Source organism: Capsicum annuum, chromosome 1, assembly GCF_002878395.1.
Source record: "Capsicum annuum cultivar UCD-10X-F1 chromosome 1, UCD10Xv1.1, whole genome shotgun sequence".
In the NCBI taxonomy this organism is placed as follows: domain Eukaryota; kingdom Viridiplantae; phylum Streptophyta; class Magnoliopsida; order Solanales; family Solanaceae; genus Capsicum; species Capsicum annuum.
The window spans coordinates 135,082,515-135,099,586 of NC_061111.1; the positions used below are offsets into that span (position 1 = coordinate 135,082,515).

Consider the following 17,072-nt stretch of genomic DNA (forward strand, 5'->3'; position numbering starts at 1 on the left):
TAAATGAGAAATAAAAATAAATACTTTCTCTGTTTACTTTGATTTGTCACTGTTTCAACAGTTAACCTGTATGATCTTTGATTAATATTTTAATATATAAATTTTAAAATTTAGATGATCAAAAATTATATAAAAAAGATTATAAATTAGAATTATTTTCATATTAATATAATGAAAAGATCTACCTTAAAATGTTAGTTAAAATTTAAGACAAAACAGTAACAAATAAAAGTGAACGGAGAGACCGAGTAGGAAAAATCAGGTGGAAAAAGCTAATTTGTGATGTCGGGTGGACCGGGGAAGCGGCGAGAAGTAGTGGTCCAAAGGTGCCAATCACAGGCACAGCAGCCAAATTAACCAGGGCCGCCAAATATTATAATTATAATAGTATATAAATATGTATATAGTGTGTGTGACAAAATAAATCTAGGCACCACTTTCTCTTCCACTGAATATATGTACCAGTATTGATTGTCACTCTCATTGCTCCCTCCCTCAACAAATAGCAATGGCATTTTCATCCTCCATATCGCCATGTTATTCATCTAAATTCTCATCAAAATCATTGAATCGACAGAATTATTTCAAGGCGGTTAAGGGGAAGAAAATCGCCACCTTTAACAACACACATCCATTTTCGCGATTGCAATCCTCTCCTTTTCCAAAGTAAACTTTTCCATCTCTCTTTCTTACTTGCTTTCTAACATAATTATACATTATGTTGTGTGTTTTTTTGTATTTTATTTATGTCATAATAATTTATGAGTTAACATGTCCATTGATGTGCTTGTCAACTTTGCCTTGAGAATAGAGCGCTTTTGAATCTCGGTTAAAATATTGACGTAGTGAATTTCATGTTTCAAAATGCGTCTTAAAGCACCATGTGGAAGAGGCTTGAGAATCATGATTTCTCAGGTTCAAATCCTTGTATGTATGAGTTAGTCAAGCAAGCTGCATCGATCATTTCTTTATAGTGTTTGACCATAGATTTTGAATAAGATTTTAAAATTTTTATCTGACCATGAAATTTGATCAGAAACTGGTCTGAGCTAGTTTTTGGGTTTTTGGGACTTGCATTCACAAAACTTCAAATTTTTACCAAGTAAAATGCATTTTCAAATGCAATTTGAACTTCCAAAAATCACAAACATCAAAATACTCAACTTTTCAAGTTTCAACTTCAAAATCTACGGCCACAATAGGAGCTTAATGTTGTATATGGAATTATTGCTATATATGAAGTGCTCTATATTTTCATCAAACTAAGGTTAAAATTGTTTAAAAAGTTGTACCATATGTTTTATACAAGTTTAAATGAAGATTTGTTTTCTCTACAATAATCTAATTAAGAGATCCGAGGCATGAGAAGCAGACATCCTATATCCTAATTCCGTGTTCTCTTTTTGTGATAGTACAAAAGGATTTGTTTCACTAACTTAAAACCAAGATTTTGTATGAGCATATTCTTGAATCCTACAACAGATGCTTCCCTGATAGATAATAACTTGTTTCCTTTCCAACTGTTACACAGTTCTTGTTAAATGAGATAATCACACAATTCGACAATAATATGTATCTATGGTATCAATACTATGTTTGCTTTTTTCCTTTGAGGAATTTCTTCTAGCTTAACGTTTACTTTTCTGTACTGCTAAAGCTTATCTTCATTTTAATGGTTTTTAGTTCAAAATGGGAAAGAGGAGAATTGTTGAAGTTCAGGATAAGGGCAGCTGTTACGAGTGAAGGTTAATCTATATTGAAGCCTTATATATCATCCTTGTATGATTTTATTCACTTTTTGATTTTCCATTCTTCTCCCATTTGATGTTTTGGCAGAATACTTATTGGATGGAGCTACAGAAAATATTCAGCTTCCTAGAGGTGACATCTGGTCTGTTCATAAATTTGGTGGTACCTGTGTTGGAAACTCTGAAAGAATTCGCAACGTTGCTGATGTTATAATTCAGGACCAATCAGAAGGAAAGTTGGTGGTTGTGTCTGCAATGTCAAAGGTCACAGATATGATGTATGATCTGATTAACAAGGCCCAATCACGGGATGAGTCTTACCTAACCGCATTAGATGCTGTTCTAGAAAAACACAAGTTAACTGCTATTGATCTACTTGATGGGGATGAGCTTGCTAGTTTCTTATCTCATATTCATCATGACGTAAACAACCTAAAATCCATGCTCCGTGCAATATATATTGGTAGATTGTGCTTTCCCTCTTTACTTTACTTGCAGAATGTTCTTCCTCTTTTCTTGCAGAATGCTCAACGAAACACTTGCCAGATCCTCTATGTTCGTAATTACGGAAAAAATAATAGAAAAGAACTTGGACTACTCTTGGCAGTTCCACTGTCAGATATTTGTAATATTTCCGTGGAATACCCTAAAATGAAGGAAAATTCTTCTAGAGTATTTTGAATTTTCATCTCCTTCCATCACTTTGCATGCTGGTAAAAAGAAGAACATCAAATAGTGCAATACGTTCTTTGCTTCATTCTCTGGTTATTATCCGAGTCATGAAGCTGATATTGGCATAATGGTCATTCTTCAGCCTCTTGGTTTTAGTAGAACTGAATTGTTTCCATGCTAAAGTTTCTTCATTTGAGAGTCTTTTCCGCTAAGTATCTGAGTTGAACCAAACCTCCTTCTTTTGCTTTCAACTGACACATGGTTATTTGTATTGCAGCTGGTCATGCAACAGAATCTTTCACAGATTTTGTTGCTGGGCATGGGGAGTTATGGTCTGCTCAGTTGCTGGCATCTGTTGTCAGAATGGTGATTCTCGCATGATCTCTTCCAGTCTTTAGAAAGCTTTTGTATCTTCTAGTTATGTAAACTAAAATTTTATTCACACATTTGTGCACATATTTTCAAATTCCTATATTTGCAGAGTGGTGTAGAGTGTGAATGGATGGACACAAGAGAGGTGCTTGTTGTGAATCCGACGAGCTCTAATCAAGTTGATCCAGATTATCTAAAGTCAGGGGAAAGACTTGAGAAATGGTACTCTAAGAATCCATCCATGACTATCATTGCAACTGGTTTTATAGCTAGCACTCCCCAAGATATTCCTACCACTTTGAAAAGAGATGGAAGTGATTTCTCTGCAGCTATCATGGGAGCACTGTTCAAAGCACGCCAAGTCACTATTTGGACAGATGTTGATGGTGTCTATAGTGCTGATCCAAGAAAAGGTTTGTCCTCACTCATTGCATGTTTTTCTCAATCTGAAACTTATCAAGACCTTTCTCTAGCAAAATTTTGTATCAAGCATCATTGTTCTCTAGTAGTTGCTCATATATTCCCTTTTTTATTTAAATTAATGATGAAATTCCATTATGAAGTTAAGATCAACTAAAGGGTACTTCATTTGCAGTAAGTGAGGCAGTAATACTGAAGACACTATCTTATCAAGAGGCATGGGAAATGGTGAAGTCGTGATTCTGTGTGGTTGCTGAAGTTACAAGAGCTGTCGTTGGCACTTCCTAATATTAAATTTCTTATCTTTTGCAGTCATATTTTGGTGCCAATGTCTTACATCCACGGACTATTGTTCCAGTTATGCAATATGACATTCCGATCGTTATAAAGAATATCTTTAACCTTGCTGCACCGGGAACAATGATCTGCCGATCCACTGATAATGAACTTGAAGATGGACAGACATCAGTATTCCCCGTCAAAGGATTTGCCACCATTGATAAACTAGCTCTAGTGAACGTTGAGGGGTAGGACTAATAGTTTAATTGCCAAAAATATTGTTGAGGGTTAGGACTGCATTGCGTCCTGTTGTACTGTTTTTTATACATTAATTACAAATTTCTTGTTTACACAAAGTCGGTTACCTTCTGCAGAACCGGAATGGCTGGTGTTCCTGGTACAGCTAGTGACATTTTTGATGCAGTAAAAAATGTTGGTGCTAACGTAATCATGATATCACAGGTATGTTTATTCTTTGACTTCGGGTTAAGCTTATGGTGCTTATAACTTATTGAAATTAATCAAGTGCTATAACACAGGCTAGTAGTGAGCATTCAGTCTGCTTTGCTGTGCCTGAAAAAGAAGTGAAAGTTGTTGCTGATGTTTTAGAGTCTAGGTTTGGCCAGGCTCTGAGTTCCGGCCGCCTTTCTCAGGTATTCTGCCTTTTTGATTCAATTCGTGCAGTTAAATACGGTTATGGATCAGCATAAGGAAAATGCGAAAAAAGCAGGATAATGTTATGTTGAATTTTTGTCACCATCTTATAGTGCTATTGTTTTAACATGTAATGCCGCTTTGTTTCCTGGTTGAGGTTGCAAGTTCAGCCCTATTGCATGATTTGCTCCGCTATACCTGCTATCTTATAAATTGTTCCTTTTAAACATTGTATAGCTCCGGAATGACAAACAGAAGAATACATAATGATTAGGTTGTCAGAAATCATGAACACTTCTTTTAAAGGAGATAACCTCATTGCTTTAGGGCAAATAGTGACGATGGGTTTTCAACATGTAACTCAGAGTTATAAAGATCATGAGTTGTCTACTTCAGAAGAATTCCGCAATAAAGTTATTATGGTGCCAATTATATCAGAAAGACGAGTATTTAGTGTTGGATTGAGCATTTATGTCCACCCATAATGTGGAACAACTGCAGGAGTTGTTCCCTCATTGCGCCAAAAAGATAGGTTGACTAGCAGATCTGGAAAGACTGCTTCTGGGGCTTTAGGTTCTAGTTTTTTCCAAATTATAACTTGAGAAGCCAATCAAGCAAGCTTATGAATTAGTAAAGCCGTAAAATCTAGTGATCGCTAAATGCACATAAGGAGAACTGGACCAACAGCTTTCAGGGTGCTGATGAGCAGTGCTGTATTCATTAACTCTGCTTGATACTAATCTCTTTTCTAAAAGTTATGGGTAATGAATGTAGGATGATCAGGCAATTGAAAACTCAGGGAATTTTTGAAATCATGAAGCAGATTGAAACTTAGAATAGCTGAAAAGAGGAGGAGAGGTGAGGGAAAGTCGGTAATTAGTCTAGAATATTCTGTAATTATATTTACCATATATAGTTCTTACCATGTATAGCATTTTCCATGGATTTCCTTGTAACTACATAAGGAGATGAGCTCCTTCATTCCAATGATATAGAAATTCAAGATTTTTCCCTTATTCATATGTTATCAGTGTTTTACCCTTTTTTGTAGTCATCTCTTCTTTTTTTTTTTTTCTTTCCTTCTATTTGTGTTTTTTTTTTCCGGTCCATTCCAGTGGATTCCCATTATCAACATCCACTGATGAAACTTGATGGAAATACTTATTTTTTGTGGGCTTCGTATTTTCAAAATTTTCTTGAGGGAAAAGAGCTTTGGGTTCACGTTACTTCTCTTAAACCAAAAACCACGACTGAGAATGCCGAAGTCATCTCCAAGTGGTGTGTTTCTGATGCAAAGGTATGCACATGGATTATAGAATCTGTTGACAACACAATTACTCTGAATCTTAGTACTATGACCTCTGCTCGTACGATGCGGCTACCTCCAACGGATCTGTCAGCGTAGTAATGATGCACGAATTTATCAATTAGAATAGTCACTTACATCTCTTTCTCAGGAGACCGCTAGCATTCAAGAATTTTATTGTTCGATAATGCTGATTTGGAATGAGATGGACATGATTGATGACACTAGTATTCCAGAAGCGGCACGAAACGGTCCTTAAACTACGACAAAAATCTCGTTGTCGTACGTTTCTGTGAGAAATATAAGAGAAAAATATTATTGAATTGTTGTAACTACATTATTACATTGAGGCCCTATTTATAGACAATACATTCCAGTCCTTTTCCTAATAGGACACTACATTACAATCCTTTTCCAAGTAAGATTTTATATGCTATTCCTATTCCTACTCATATTCTATCACTCCCCCTCAAGCTGGTGCATAGAAGACATATGTACCAAGCTTGTTATGGATGTAACTAATATGAGAATCAGTGAGGGACTTGGTGAAGATATCTGCAAGAAAACTGATAAGGACTGCTTTGAACGTCTGGGAGACCTCAATTGAAACGGAACAAACTGAAAAAATAATCCGAAAAGTAGTAAATATTGCCGTAAAGTTGATGTGTCGCTGGAAAATTGCCAAAAACTGGTATAAAATATATGGGTCATCTCGAAATCAAGAGACGAGTAGATCTTGAACATGAAAGTCATCGGAAACTTAGCCGAAACACGCTCACACGCCAGATTATTAGATTTGATGGCTGAAAAGTGACTCAATCTGAGGAAAAAAAAGTATATGGGTAGGATCGGAATGATGACACGACTCTACTGAAAAAGAGAAATATGTGTAGGGTCGGAATGATGGCACGACCCTATTGAGAAATAGAAATTATATGAGTAGGGTCGGAATGACGGCACGATCCTACTAGAAAAGAGAAATTATATAGGCAGGGTCGGAATGATGGCACGACCCTACTGAAAAAGATCTGAGGAGTCACCGGAAAGACGTACGAAACTATGTAAATTAAATCTGAGGAGTCACCTGAAAGATGCATGGTGCTATGCAACTCAGATATGAGACAGTAGTCCAGAAAGATGCACGGTGCTATGCAAATCAGAAATAAGAAAATAGTCACCGAAAAGAAGTATGGTGCTAAGAAAAATAGATATGAAAAAGTAGTCACTGGACAGATGCATGGTGCTACGCAAAGATATGAGAAAATAGTCACTAGAAAGATACAAAGTGAGTCAGTGACCCAACTTTTGCTAACATAATCATAGGCCAGACGAGCGGCATATATGGATTATAGCCGCCCGCCGGCAGTGGAAACTCTTTGATTCTTTACCAAGATCGTGGAAGCTCTGATACCATGTGAGAAATATAAGAGAAAAATATTATTGAATTGTTGTAACTACATTATTACATTGAGGTCCTATTTATAGACAATACATTCCAATCCTTTTCCTAATAGAACACTACATTACAATCCTTTTCCAAGTAGGATTTTATATGCTATTCCTATTCCTACTCATATTCTAACATTTCCTTATGAAGTTACGGCCAGAGCTCGAGTATATTCGAGCCTCTATTCTCAACTGCAACTCAACCTCTTCGCTTGATAGTATCCTTGCTGATCTTCTTGCCGAAGAGACTCGTCTGGCCTCTCTCTCTTCTCTGAGTTCCTCTCCTAATTCCTTTGTTGCTTACAGGGGAAATATCGTGACTTGTCTACTGTTGAGTGCTTTAACTGTCATGAGGAGGGTCATTATGCTTCTCATTGCCGCAACCAGAGAGGTTCTACCTCCAAATTATTTTGTTGATATTGCAAGAAAGATGGTCATCTGATAGAAAATTGTCGAATCCGTCCACCATGTTCCAATCATTCAACCACTTCTACAGCCTTTATAACTACTGCTAATCCTCCTGATGGTTCCGCTTCTTCTTTACCTGATGACCTCGTCCAACAGCTTATCCAAGGTCTTCATGTTGCAGGTTTTGGTAAGCCTAAGTCGACTACTCCTTGGATTATAGATTCGGGTATTGCTCATCATATGATTAGTGACTTGACAACCTTTGCTTCCTCAAAGATTTCTTCAATCCCTAGAACTATCATTGTTGCTAATGGAATGAATCTCGACATTCAGAGAAGTGGCACTTTAAAGTTTATCTTCCCTGATTCTCCTCCTCTAGTCTTATTTGATGTTCTTTATGTCCCTAAATGATATGCTAATTTGATTTCTGTTAATCAGCTTATTGACAAACATGGCTTAGTTTCTTTCTCACCTAATGGTTGTCTTATTCAGGATCTGAGAACCGGGAAGATGATTGGTCGAGCCGTAGCCAAAGGAGAAATCTTCATCTTAGATTTGGGCTCATCCTCCAACTCTCATAAGTGTTTTCTTGTTCCATCTTCTCAGGAGGTCAACTCCGCCAATGCTCTTTGGAAATTGTGGCATAGGCGCTTGGGACATCCTCATACTCAGAGTCTCAAGTCCTCGTTTTCTTCTGGTGATTTAGTGTCTAAGATAGATTTCAAGAATAATGTCATTATTGATTGTGAATCTTGTGCTCTTGCAAAATCACATTTTTTGCCATTTAATAAAAGTATTCATCATACTACTTCTCCCTAACTTATTCACTCTGATGTTTGGGGTCTTGCGAGCTCTAAGTCACTCTTTGGCAATTCTTGTTATGTTATATTTGTAGATGATGTATCTCGATTTTCATGGATTTACTTTCTTAAACACAAATCTGAGGTATTCAGGGTCTTTAAGTATTTTTATGCCATAGTTCATACTCAGTTTGAGAAAAATATAAAGATCCTTCGCACGGACTTAGGCGGTGAATACACCTCTAAAGATTTTAAGCATTTCTTGGATACTGAAGGCGTCATTCATTGAAAACTTGTCCTCACCAGTCTCAGCAGAATGGTTTTGCTGAGCGGAAGCATCGCCATATTATTGAAATAGCCCGTGCTCCGACTTCATGCCAATTTGCCACAATTATTTTGGGATAAAAGTGTCCAAATGGCTGTGTATCTCATTAATCGGATGCCCACTAAGGTTCTCCAAAATCAGTCCCTTTTACAGAAGTTTTTTGATACTAAGCCTTTGTATGACACTTTCCGTGCTTTTGGATGTACGTGTTATGTGCTTCTTCCGAGAGCTGAGTACTCTAAAATTGATGCCAAGTTTTCCAAATATATTTTTTTGGGATATTCAGACACTCAAAAAGGCTATCGTTGTTATGACTTGGATGCTAAATGAGTGAGGATCTCACGCAATGTTCTATTCTTTGAGGACTCATTCTCTTTTTGCTCAACTTTAGAATCAACAGATGCCACTGTTCTCTCAACTCCCTTATCATCCTACTTGGTTGACGAGCAAGAACCAAATGTGATAGTTCCCTTGGCTGTTCTTCCTTCTTCACCGTCTTTGGATCCAGGTATCTCCCCCTCCTCTTATATTCTTCCCTTTTTCGAACCACTACATGGTGTAGTCACTACCAGATCTGGTCGGGTTAGTAAACCCCCTTCTCGCCTATCTTTTTTGTTTTCACTTGATCATATCTCTATTCCTAGATCTTATAAACAGGTGGCTGACAGTAAAGAATGGACCCTTGCTATGCAAACTGAACTTGATGCACTAGCCCAAAATCATACATGGGATCTATTTCTGGCACCATCGGATCAAACTGTGGTTGGGTGTAAATGGGTCTATACTCTTAAGCAAAAGTCTGATGGCACATTGGATCGATATAAAACGCACTTGGTGGTGCAAGGCTTCAAGCAAGAGTAGGGATCGATTATGAGGAAACTTTTGCTCTCGTGGCTAAAATGACTACTGTTCGTATATTACTGGCTATTGCGACAGTTCGACAATGGGACATCTCGCAGATGGACGTCACTAATGCCTTTCTTAATGGTGAATTATCCGAGACTGTATATATGAAGTCTCCTCCTGGATTCTCCACTTCCCTATCCATGGTATGCAAATTACGGAAGGCTATTTATGGCTTGAAACAAGCTCCACACGCTTGGTTCTCCAAGTTAAAGTCTGTTCTTTATAAAGTGGATATCGACAGAGTCATAATGACTATTCTCTGTTTATCTCTTCCTCACCACGAGGGATGGTTTTTGTGCTAATATATGTCGATGATCTCTTGATTACTGGGGATGATGCAGAAGGTATTTTGCAGCTTTAAGGTATGTTACAATCTTCATTTCAAATGAAGGACTTGGGGCATGCATCTTATTTCCTTGATCTAGAAATATCTCGTAATGTTGGTGGCTATTTTCTCTGCCAACGGAAGTATACCAAAGAATTTTCGTACATGGCTCACCTGATTGATGAAACCACTGCTGATACACCATGGAGCCGAACACTCATTATTCTAAGACTGATGGGGAGCCTTTCTCAGACCCGACTCTTTACCGACGCCTTGTTGGGAGCTTGGTCTACTTAACTGTCTCTAAACCTGACATTACTTATGCAGTTCATATTTTTAGTCAGTTTGTGTCTGACCCTCGACGACTATTCATCGCCTTCTCCGTTATCTTCGATCTACTGCAACTAGGGGCTTGCATTATAGTCATGATTCACCTACTCTCTTGCATGCCTTCTCAAATGCTGATTATGGTGGGTTCCTTGACACTCGTCGTTCAACCACTGGGTATTGTGTGTTTCTTGGCAACTCCTTGCTATCTTGGAAGTCAAAGAAGCATACAAGCGTGTCCAAATCATCCACCGGAGCAAAATATCGTGCCATGTCAACTACTTGTAGTGAAGTGGTTTGGCTGCGTCGTTTGTTGGCTGATTTTGGCATTCAATCTTCCTCTCCCACTCCCATTTACTGTGACAATGAATGTGTTGTAAAGAGTGCCATCAATCCTGTTTTCCATAAACGAATCAAGCATATCGAGATTGACTGCCACATTGTTCGGGAAAAATTTAATGACGATCTTATTTCTCTTCCTCATGTTTCTTCTAGGGATCAACTGACGGATTTTTTTCACCAAGTCCCAAACAAAGAAACGACATGAGTTCTTTATTGACAAATTTTTGGTTGACCACCATCAGTTTGGGGGGTTGTTAATCACCATCAACTACAATATTTACCTACCATATTTAGCGTAATTATATTTCATATATTAGGAAGTAGATTATATATAATTAGTTTAGAATATTCTATAATTATATTTACCATATATAGTTCTACCATGCATAGCATTTTCCATATATAGTTTTCCTTGTAACTATATAAGGATATGAGCTCCTTCATTCCAATGATATAGAAATTCAAGGTTTTTCCCTTGTTCATAATAAAAACATCGCGAACACCGTAGGTATTTAAAAGAATAAGGGCAGTCCGGTGCACTAAAGCTCCCGCTATGCATGGGCCGGGAAGGGTCGGACCACAAGGGTGCACTAAAGCTTCCGCCTTACTTTGTATTTCTGTTAGAGGTTGTTTCCACGGCTTGAACCCGTGACCTGGTCACATGGCAGCAACGTTACCAGTTACTCCAAAGCTCCCCTTCTCCGTAGGTATTTCCAACTTAAAATATTATACAATTTAAAGCTAACCTGAAACAAAACATCTTGCACATGATACCGCTTCACACAACCTTCCTCTGTTAAGATCATAGCTTAGATAAATAAGGAAACTCCGCTCTTTCCAGAAATAGATTTGAAAATTCTTATCCTCTTGTGAGATGGTGTAGGGTGTTTATGAAATTTGAACTTTGTTTTGAAGCAGAGTGATGTGCTTCTTTCTATATACTTAATGAAAGTTAGTTGTGGGATTTAGGGTACAGTTAATCTGAATTTCAATATCATATCAAGTTATTGCGTTCTGCGCCTTTTTTTTGGTCACTTCACTTGCTATGTATTAGAGTGGGTTATGTCCCACGTTGATTGGGGAATGGACTGATGGTTTGCTTATATGGACTTGGACAATTCTCCCCTCACGAGCTAGCTTTTGGGGTTGATTCAGGCCTGGGTGTCATATCATTACATGGTATTAGAGCCGGGTCTATCTCCGTTTGGGCTCCCGGTCCACACTCTAGTAGGCCATGGGCGCGAGGAGGGGTGTGTGTGTGTTAGAGTGGGTTAGAGTCCCACATTTGTATTGACTCGAGCAATCTTTCCCTCATGAACTAGTTTTTGGGTTGAGTTAGGCGTAGGTGTCATATCTTTACAATATGCAACATTATCTTCATCTACCTGCTTAAAGGCTTATTTAAGCAACCTGAAAACTTCAACTCTTCTTCAGATTTCAGTAATTCATGGCTGTAGTATTTTGGCTGCTGTTGGTCAGAGAATGGCAAGCACTTCTGGAGTTAGTGCTACATTTTTCAGCGCACTTGCAAAGGTTTGGTATTTTTGATCCTTTTAAATTATAATAGAGAACATTTATTTGAATGTATATAGGTACATCTTGCATAAAATTAACTGGTAATTTTTAAACCCTATTAAATTGAAAAACTGCTTATGCTAGACCATTTGTGTAGTTATCTCTTGTATAGGGTTAATGTTCTCCTGATTTTTCATCTATAGTTTATATATTTCCAAAAACAAAAAAAGGAAAAATCATCTATAGTTTATTTTGCAACTGTAATGAGCCCTTACATGCATGTCATATGCAATTCTCTAACTACCATATCGATCAATCAACTATTCCTCAATCCCAAAGTAGTTGAGATCTGCTATACTAACCCCTCTGTATCCATTCCACTATATATGGCGCATTTCATTTGTATACTTCACCTTTGATTCATGATATAATGACTACTTTTACACGGTCTGTCAACCTACTGCAAGTCTCCTCCTTTATGCCGACTTGGTATTGGCTATGTGAAGCTCACTTGATTATAATCTATCTAGCATACTGTTCTTGGTATTACATAGAATGATTTACAGTTTATATGAGCTTTGAACTTGGTTCTGTTTGCTGTCTGATTTTGGCAACTTTGTGTTGCTTTTCATAAAAAAGATGACATGACAACAATAGATTATAGAAAGATGATCACCATAATCTGAGTGTAGAATTAAGTTTTTTAATTTGTTGAATTTCATCAGATTTTCAAGATTCAACATTTTATTAGGAACACATTTATTTTGCAGGCAAATATCAATATCCGTGCTATTGCTCAAGGTTGCTCAGAATTCAATGTAACAGTAGTTGTTAAGCAAGAAGAATGCGTGAGGGCTTTACGTGCTGTGCACTCAAGATTCTATTTGTCAAGAACTAGTATTGCTGTGGGTATTGTTGGACCTGGGTTGATAGGGGGTACATTGCTTGAACAGCTCAAGGATCAGGTCTTTCAATTCAACTTTATGCTAATTTGTTTTTTACATTTTGTTTTCCTACAACTATTGAAGTTAAGATATGCTTTCTTCAATTGAACATCATTCTTTTGCCTATCAATGTCCATGATTTAAGGAGTTGAGATTTTTTAAACATCTTATCTTTTCATTGGCAGTCAGCTGTTTTAAAGGAAAAATTCAACATTGACTTGCGCGTGATGGGTATAACTGGAAAACGTTCAATGCTATTAAGCGACTCGTAAGTCTTGAAAATCCATCTTTCATTCTAAATGCTTAGTGATGTATATCTGGCAGATGCATTCTTTGGCCTTGCGATTTTTGGATTGAGTCTTTTTCTGTTCAGAATGAAGGAAAGCCACATTTTATTGAATAAAACAAGATAGTGCAAAAAGTCAGAAAGATTTCTAAAATTGTTTTTGTTTGGGATAAACAGAATAAGATTTTTTCAACTATTTGAATTTTCCGACAGATTGCAGAGATGCTTCTTTTTCTTTCAATTAAATTAATTTTTTTATAAGCACTGTGGTAAAAGATGGAGGTTGCATAGCAAATACAAAATCTTTACTGCTGCGTACAATTAACCCTTGTGGTGGGGTCCTTCCCCGGACCCTCCGCATACCGGGAGCTTTAGTGCACCAGGCTGCCCTTTTTTTTTTTTTTTCTTTTTTGCAACAGCAGCTACCCATTCCAGAAGAATATATTATGCTTTTGCCTCTGGGTGGCATGTTTCCAACCTTGCTCAGGGTGCTGTCACTCAGAAGTGAAAATGTTCTTTTATTAGTCAAACATCCGGAACTATGTGGTCTCTTATTTCTCTCTTCATCCCGTCTTTTGATTAGTATGAAGATAAATACTAGAATATTTGATCTTTTTAATTGGATATACCTTCATGTTAATAATTAAAAATGAACGAGCCCAGGTGGCTGTTGGATTAAATTAGCACGAAGGTGAAAGGAAAATACATATTTAGATTACACGAATTGCTAAGTAATTTGCCTTTATAGACAGGTATCAATCTTTTTGGAGTAGAAACAGGGAAGTTAGTCGTAGAAATAGGAAAGTCGTAGAAATAGGAATGGAAGGGGTACTTGCTAATTGGGAACTTTTGATTTGAGCTTCTTTTTTAAAATTAATAATTACATTTAAGTAGAGTAACAAATGAGCAACTGCTAACCTGGCAAAGAAAAGAATTTCTCCTAAAGGTTTCATCAAAGCTAGAGTTCAAAAATATATTCAGACTTAGTTCTTCCTTTGTGGTTTATATAAAGAAGCCTGGAGTATCTGTTGCTTGGTTCTTGAAGATTGCGTGTTGACTTCATAATTCATTTTCTGCTACTACAAATGCTGTAGTCTTAGTTAGAAATGTGCTGTTAGATCTGAGTGTAGATTTATTCCCTCTCTTCCCGTCCTTTAAGGTGATCTCATCCTCATCTCCTCTTTGTTTATATAGCTTTTTATATTTTTAGTTTCAATTTGACCAAGGAACTTCCAAGTTTTTTATGCTACTGATATTTCAAAGTTACAGGTTTCCTTGGTGTCAATCTCTATATGTCATGTTGGATCTTTAATGAGATTGAAAAATTGTTGTTTATGAGGAATTTAATATCTTCTCTCCTCTTTATTTTTCACTATTACCATCTAATGTTCACTACATCTTTCTTGCTATTGGTGAACTTGCTGTGTTCCAAAAGATTCAAAGCCTTTCCGGCTAGTTACTCTGCTTTCTGTCATTAGATGTTATTGAACTGTTTTCGGGGGTGGTGATGACAAGACATTCTTTTCAATGATGATAGGGGTATTGATTTGTCCAAGTGGAAAGAGCTGCTAAGTGAAAAAGGAGAAATGGCTGACTTGAATAAGTTTGTTCAACATGTGAGTGAAAATTATTTCATCCCAAACAGTGTTCTAGTGGATTGCACTGCAGACTCTCATATCGCAAGCCATTACTATGACTGGTTACAAAGAGGAATCCATGTGGTCACCCCAAATAAAAAGGCTAATTCAGGACCACTTGACCAGGTAACGAACTTTCATGCTTGATTTCTGTTCCTCTTAAAAGTGCTTAACCTCGCAAACTTTATGGAAATAGGTCAATAATCAAGTTTTCAGCCCTTCATAATTATATTTCTTTCCGTTGTCTATGCATTCCATCAAAATGAGAAAAAATGAGAGTCTTTAAAACTGTTGTTTTTATCATTATTTGAAAAATACCTCCAGACAAGATAAGCGAGTAAACTATAATTATATAAATAGCTGGAAGAGGTACCTCTCATACATTTTATTTCATATTTTCCTTCTATTTCTTCCAGTATTTGAAGCTGAGAGATCTACAACGACAATCATATACGCATTACTTCTATGAAGCTACAGTTGGAGCTGGATTACCAATCATTAGCACCTTACGTGGTCTCCTTGAAACTGGGGACAAGATTTTGCGGATTGAGGGTATTTTTAGGTTGGTATGAATGAGATTATTCATTTTATGCGATTCTGATGAAATTCGTCTATCCTAAACTGCTGATTGTTATAATGACGCCATCCTTGTCTTAGCTACAAGATGCACCAATGAGTGCAAAAATTCTCTATTAAAGCTGATTCCTTGTTCATTTTCATGCATTTATTCTTTTCTTTTCTTCTCTTCTTTTGGCAGTGGAACTCTGAGTTACATATTTAATAACTTTGCGGGGACAAAAGCTTTTAGCCAAGTGGTGAAGGAGGCGAAAGAGGCTGGTTACACTGAGCCAGATCCAAGGGATGACCTATCTGGAACAGATGTTGCCAGAAAGGTATGGACCGATAGGATTTGAATGTTTTCATTCACTGTTGTCAAGTGTTGACCCAACAGAAGATCTTATTCTTTTCGTTTTTGTTCAATGCTTGATGAAATTTCCAACCGACTTAGTGTTGCAAAAACAATATCTGTCAATTTACTTCTATACTGATCCCACCTTGATGGGTTTACTCAGTTGTGCTGATTTCCCTCTCCGCCTTTAAAAATGAAGACTAAGTTTTATTTTTGAGTTGGCTGGTTCCCCTCTGTTTTAAATAGATTGACAAGAAAACCAACTACCTGGAAATTGATGCTACACGAATCAAGGTTTGATGATTTTTGATGTGCAATAACTTTCTTGTTCCAGGTGATAATTCTTGCTAGAGAAAGTGGACTAGACCCAGAGCTTTCAGATATCCCTGTTCAGAGCCTTGTGCCAGAACCTTTAAGGGTGAGTGCTTAACTTATATACATGCAACATTAACTTGAGAGGCATATTTGTCTCTATGAAGTGATATTTGGTGGATTTCTCAGGCTACTGCATCTGCTGAGGACTTTTTGCTGGACCTACCAAAATTTGATCAAGAGTTGTCTGAACAGAGGCAGGAGGCTGAAGATGAAGGGGAAGTAAGTATTCGGGACTTATAAATTGAGCTCGAGTGTTGTAATAGTTGTATTGTCTGAATGAACCTGCTATACGCTCTCCATTGAAGATGATTTTTTCCATACCCTTTTAGACCTTTGGAAAATTTTTGTATGCAAGTTTTAACAATTAGTTCATGGTTGATGAATAGTTGATTGATACTGAAGCAAACTTGCAATTATCTAACAGCCTTATTTGCACCATTTACAATTTACCAAGTAATATACAATAAATTTTCAAGCATCATCTCAGTACCTTGTATTTATATTTCCCCATCTGAAGATGTTGATATTCATGAAGGTCTTGAGGTACGTTGGAGTAGTGGATATTGTAAATGGAAAAGGTGCTGTTGAGTTGAGGAGATACAACAAGGAGCATCCATTCGCGCAACTCTCTGGATCAGACAACATAATTGCATTCACTACTGAAAGATATTGTAAGCAACCTCTAATAGTTCGTGGTCCGGGAGCTGGGGCTGAAGTGACAGCAGGCGGAGTATTCAGTGATATATTGCGACTTGCCTCATATCTTGGCGCTCCGTCATAATTCATGATGCTTTCCCCCCTAATCCTAATTCTGCATTTCATTCGGTCATATGCCCTGCTCCTAGTATAGTAGTTATATAGTTAAATGATAGGTGTGTAACTTTGAGCAACTGGTAGTGTTGCTCACTATGTAACATGACGCTCATCATCGTAAGTTGCTTATTAGGAGTAAGTCTGATTGGTATTAAATCTTATTATGGTCCTGATGGACACATCCTGTAGGGGATACATCTTGTTGGTGAATGTTGATGCCCTATGTCAATGCAATTAATTAACTGTTCAAGCTTTCCGTTTG

General features: G+C 37.2%; 1 protein-coding gene across 1 annotated transcript; it reads left to right on the plus strand.

The window, feature by feature from the left end:
* Positions 1-301: 301 nt before the first annotated feature.
* Positions 302-17,066, plus strand: LOC107879648 (bifunctional aspartokinase/homoserine dehydrogenase 1, chloroplastic). The gene is made up of 18 exons (XM_016726642.2): positions 302-666; positions 1,684-1,745; positions 1,837-2,211; positions 2,698-2,786; positions 2,902-3,205; positions 3,388-3,440; positions 3,525-3,739; positions 3,866-3,953; positions 4,031-4,144; positions 11,765-11,863; positions 12,616-12,810; positions 12,975-13,057; positions 14,613-14,838; positions 15,129-15,274; positions 15,470-15,605; positions 15,957-16,040; positions 16,124-16,216; positions 16,533-17,066. The coding sequence occupies exons 1-18, from the start codon at positions 509-511 to the stop codon at positions 16,776-16,778; spliced, it is 2,766 nt and encodes a 921-aa protein (XP_016582128.1). The 5' UTR covers positions 302-508; the 3' UTR covers positions 16,779-17,066.
* Positions 17,067-17,072: the final 6 nt, after the last annotated feature.

Coding starts and splice junctions, on each gene's coding strand:
- LOC107879648 (XM_016726642.2), top strand. CDS start 509: ATGGCATTTTCATCCTCCATATCGCCATGTTATTCATCTAAATTCTCA. Junction 667..1,683: donor CAATCCTCTCCTTTTCCAAA/GTAAACTTTTCC, acceptor AATGGTTTTTAG/TTCAAAATGGGAAAGAGGAG. Junction 16,041..16,123: donor TTGTGCCAGAACCTTTAAGG/GTGAGTGCTTAA, acceptor TGGATTTCTCAG/GCTACTGCATCTGCTGAGGA.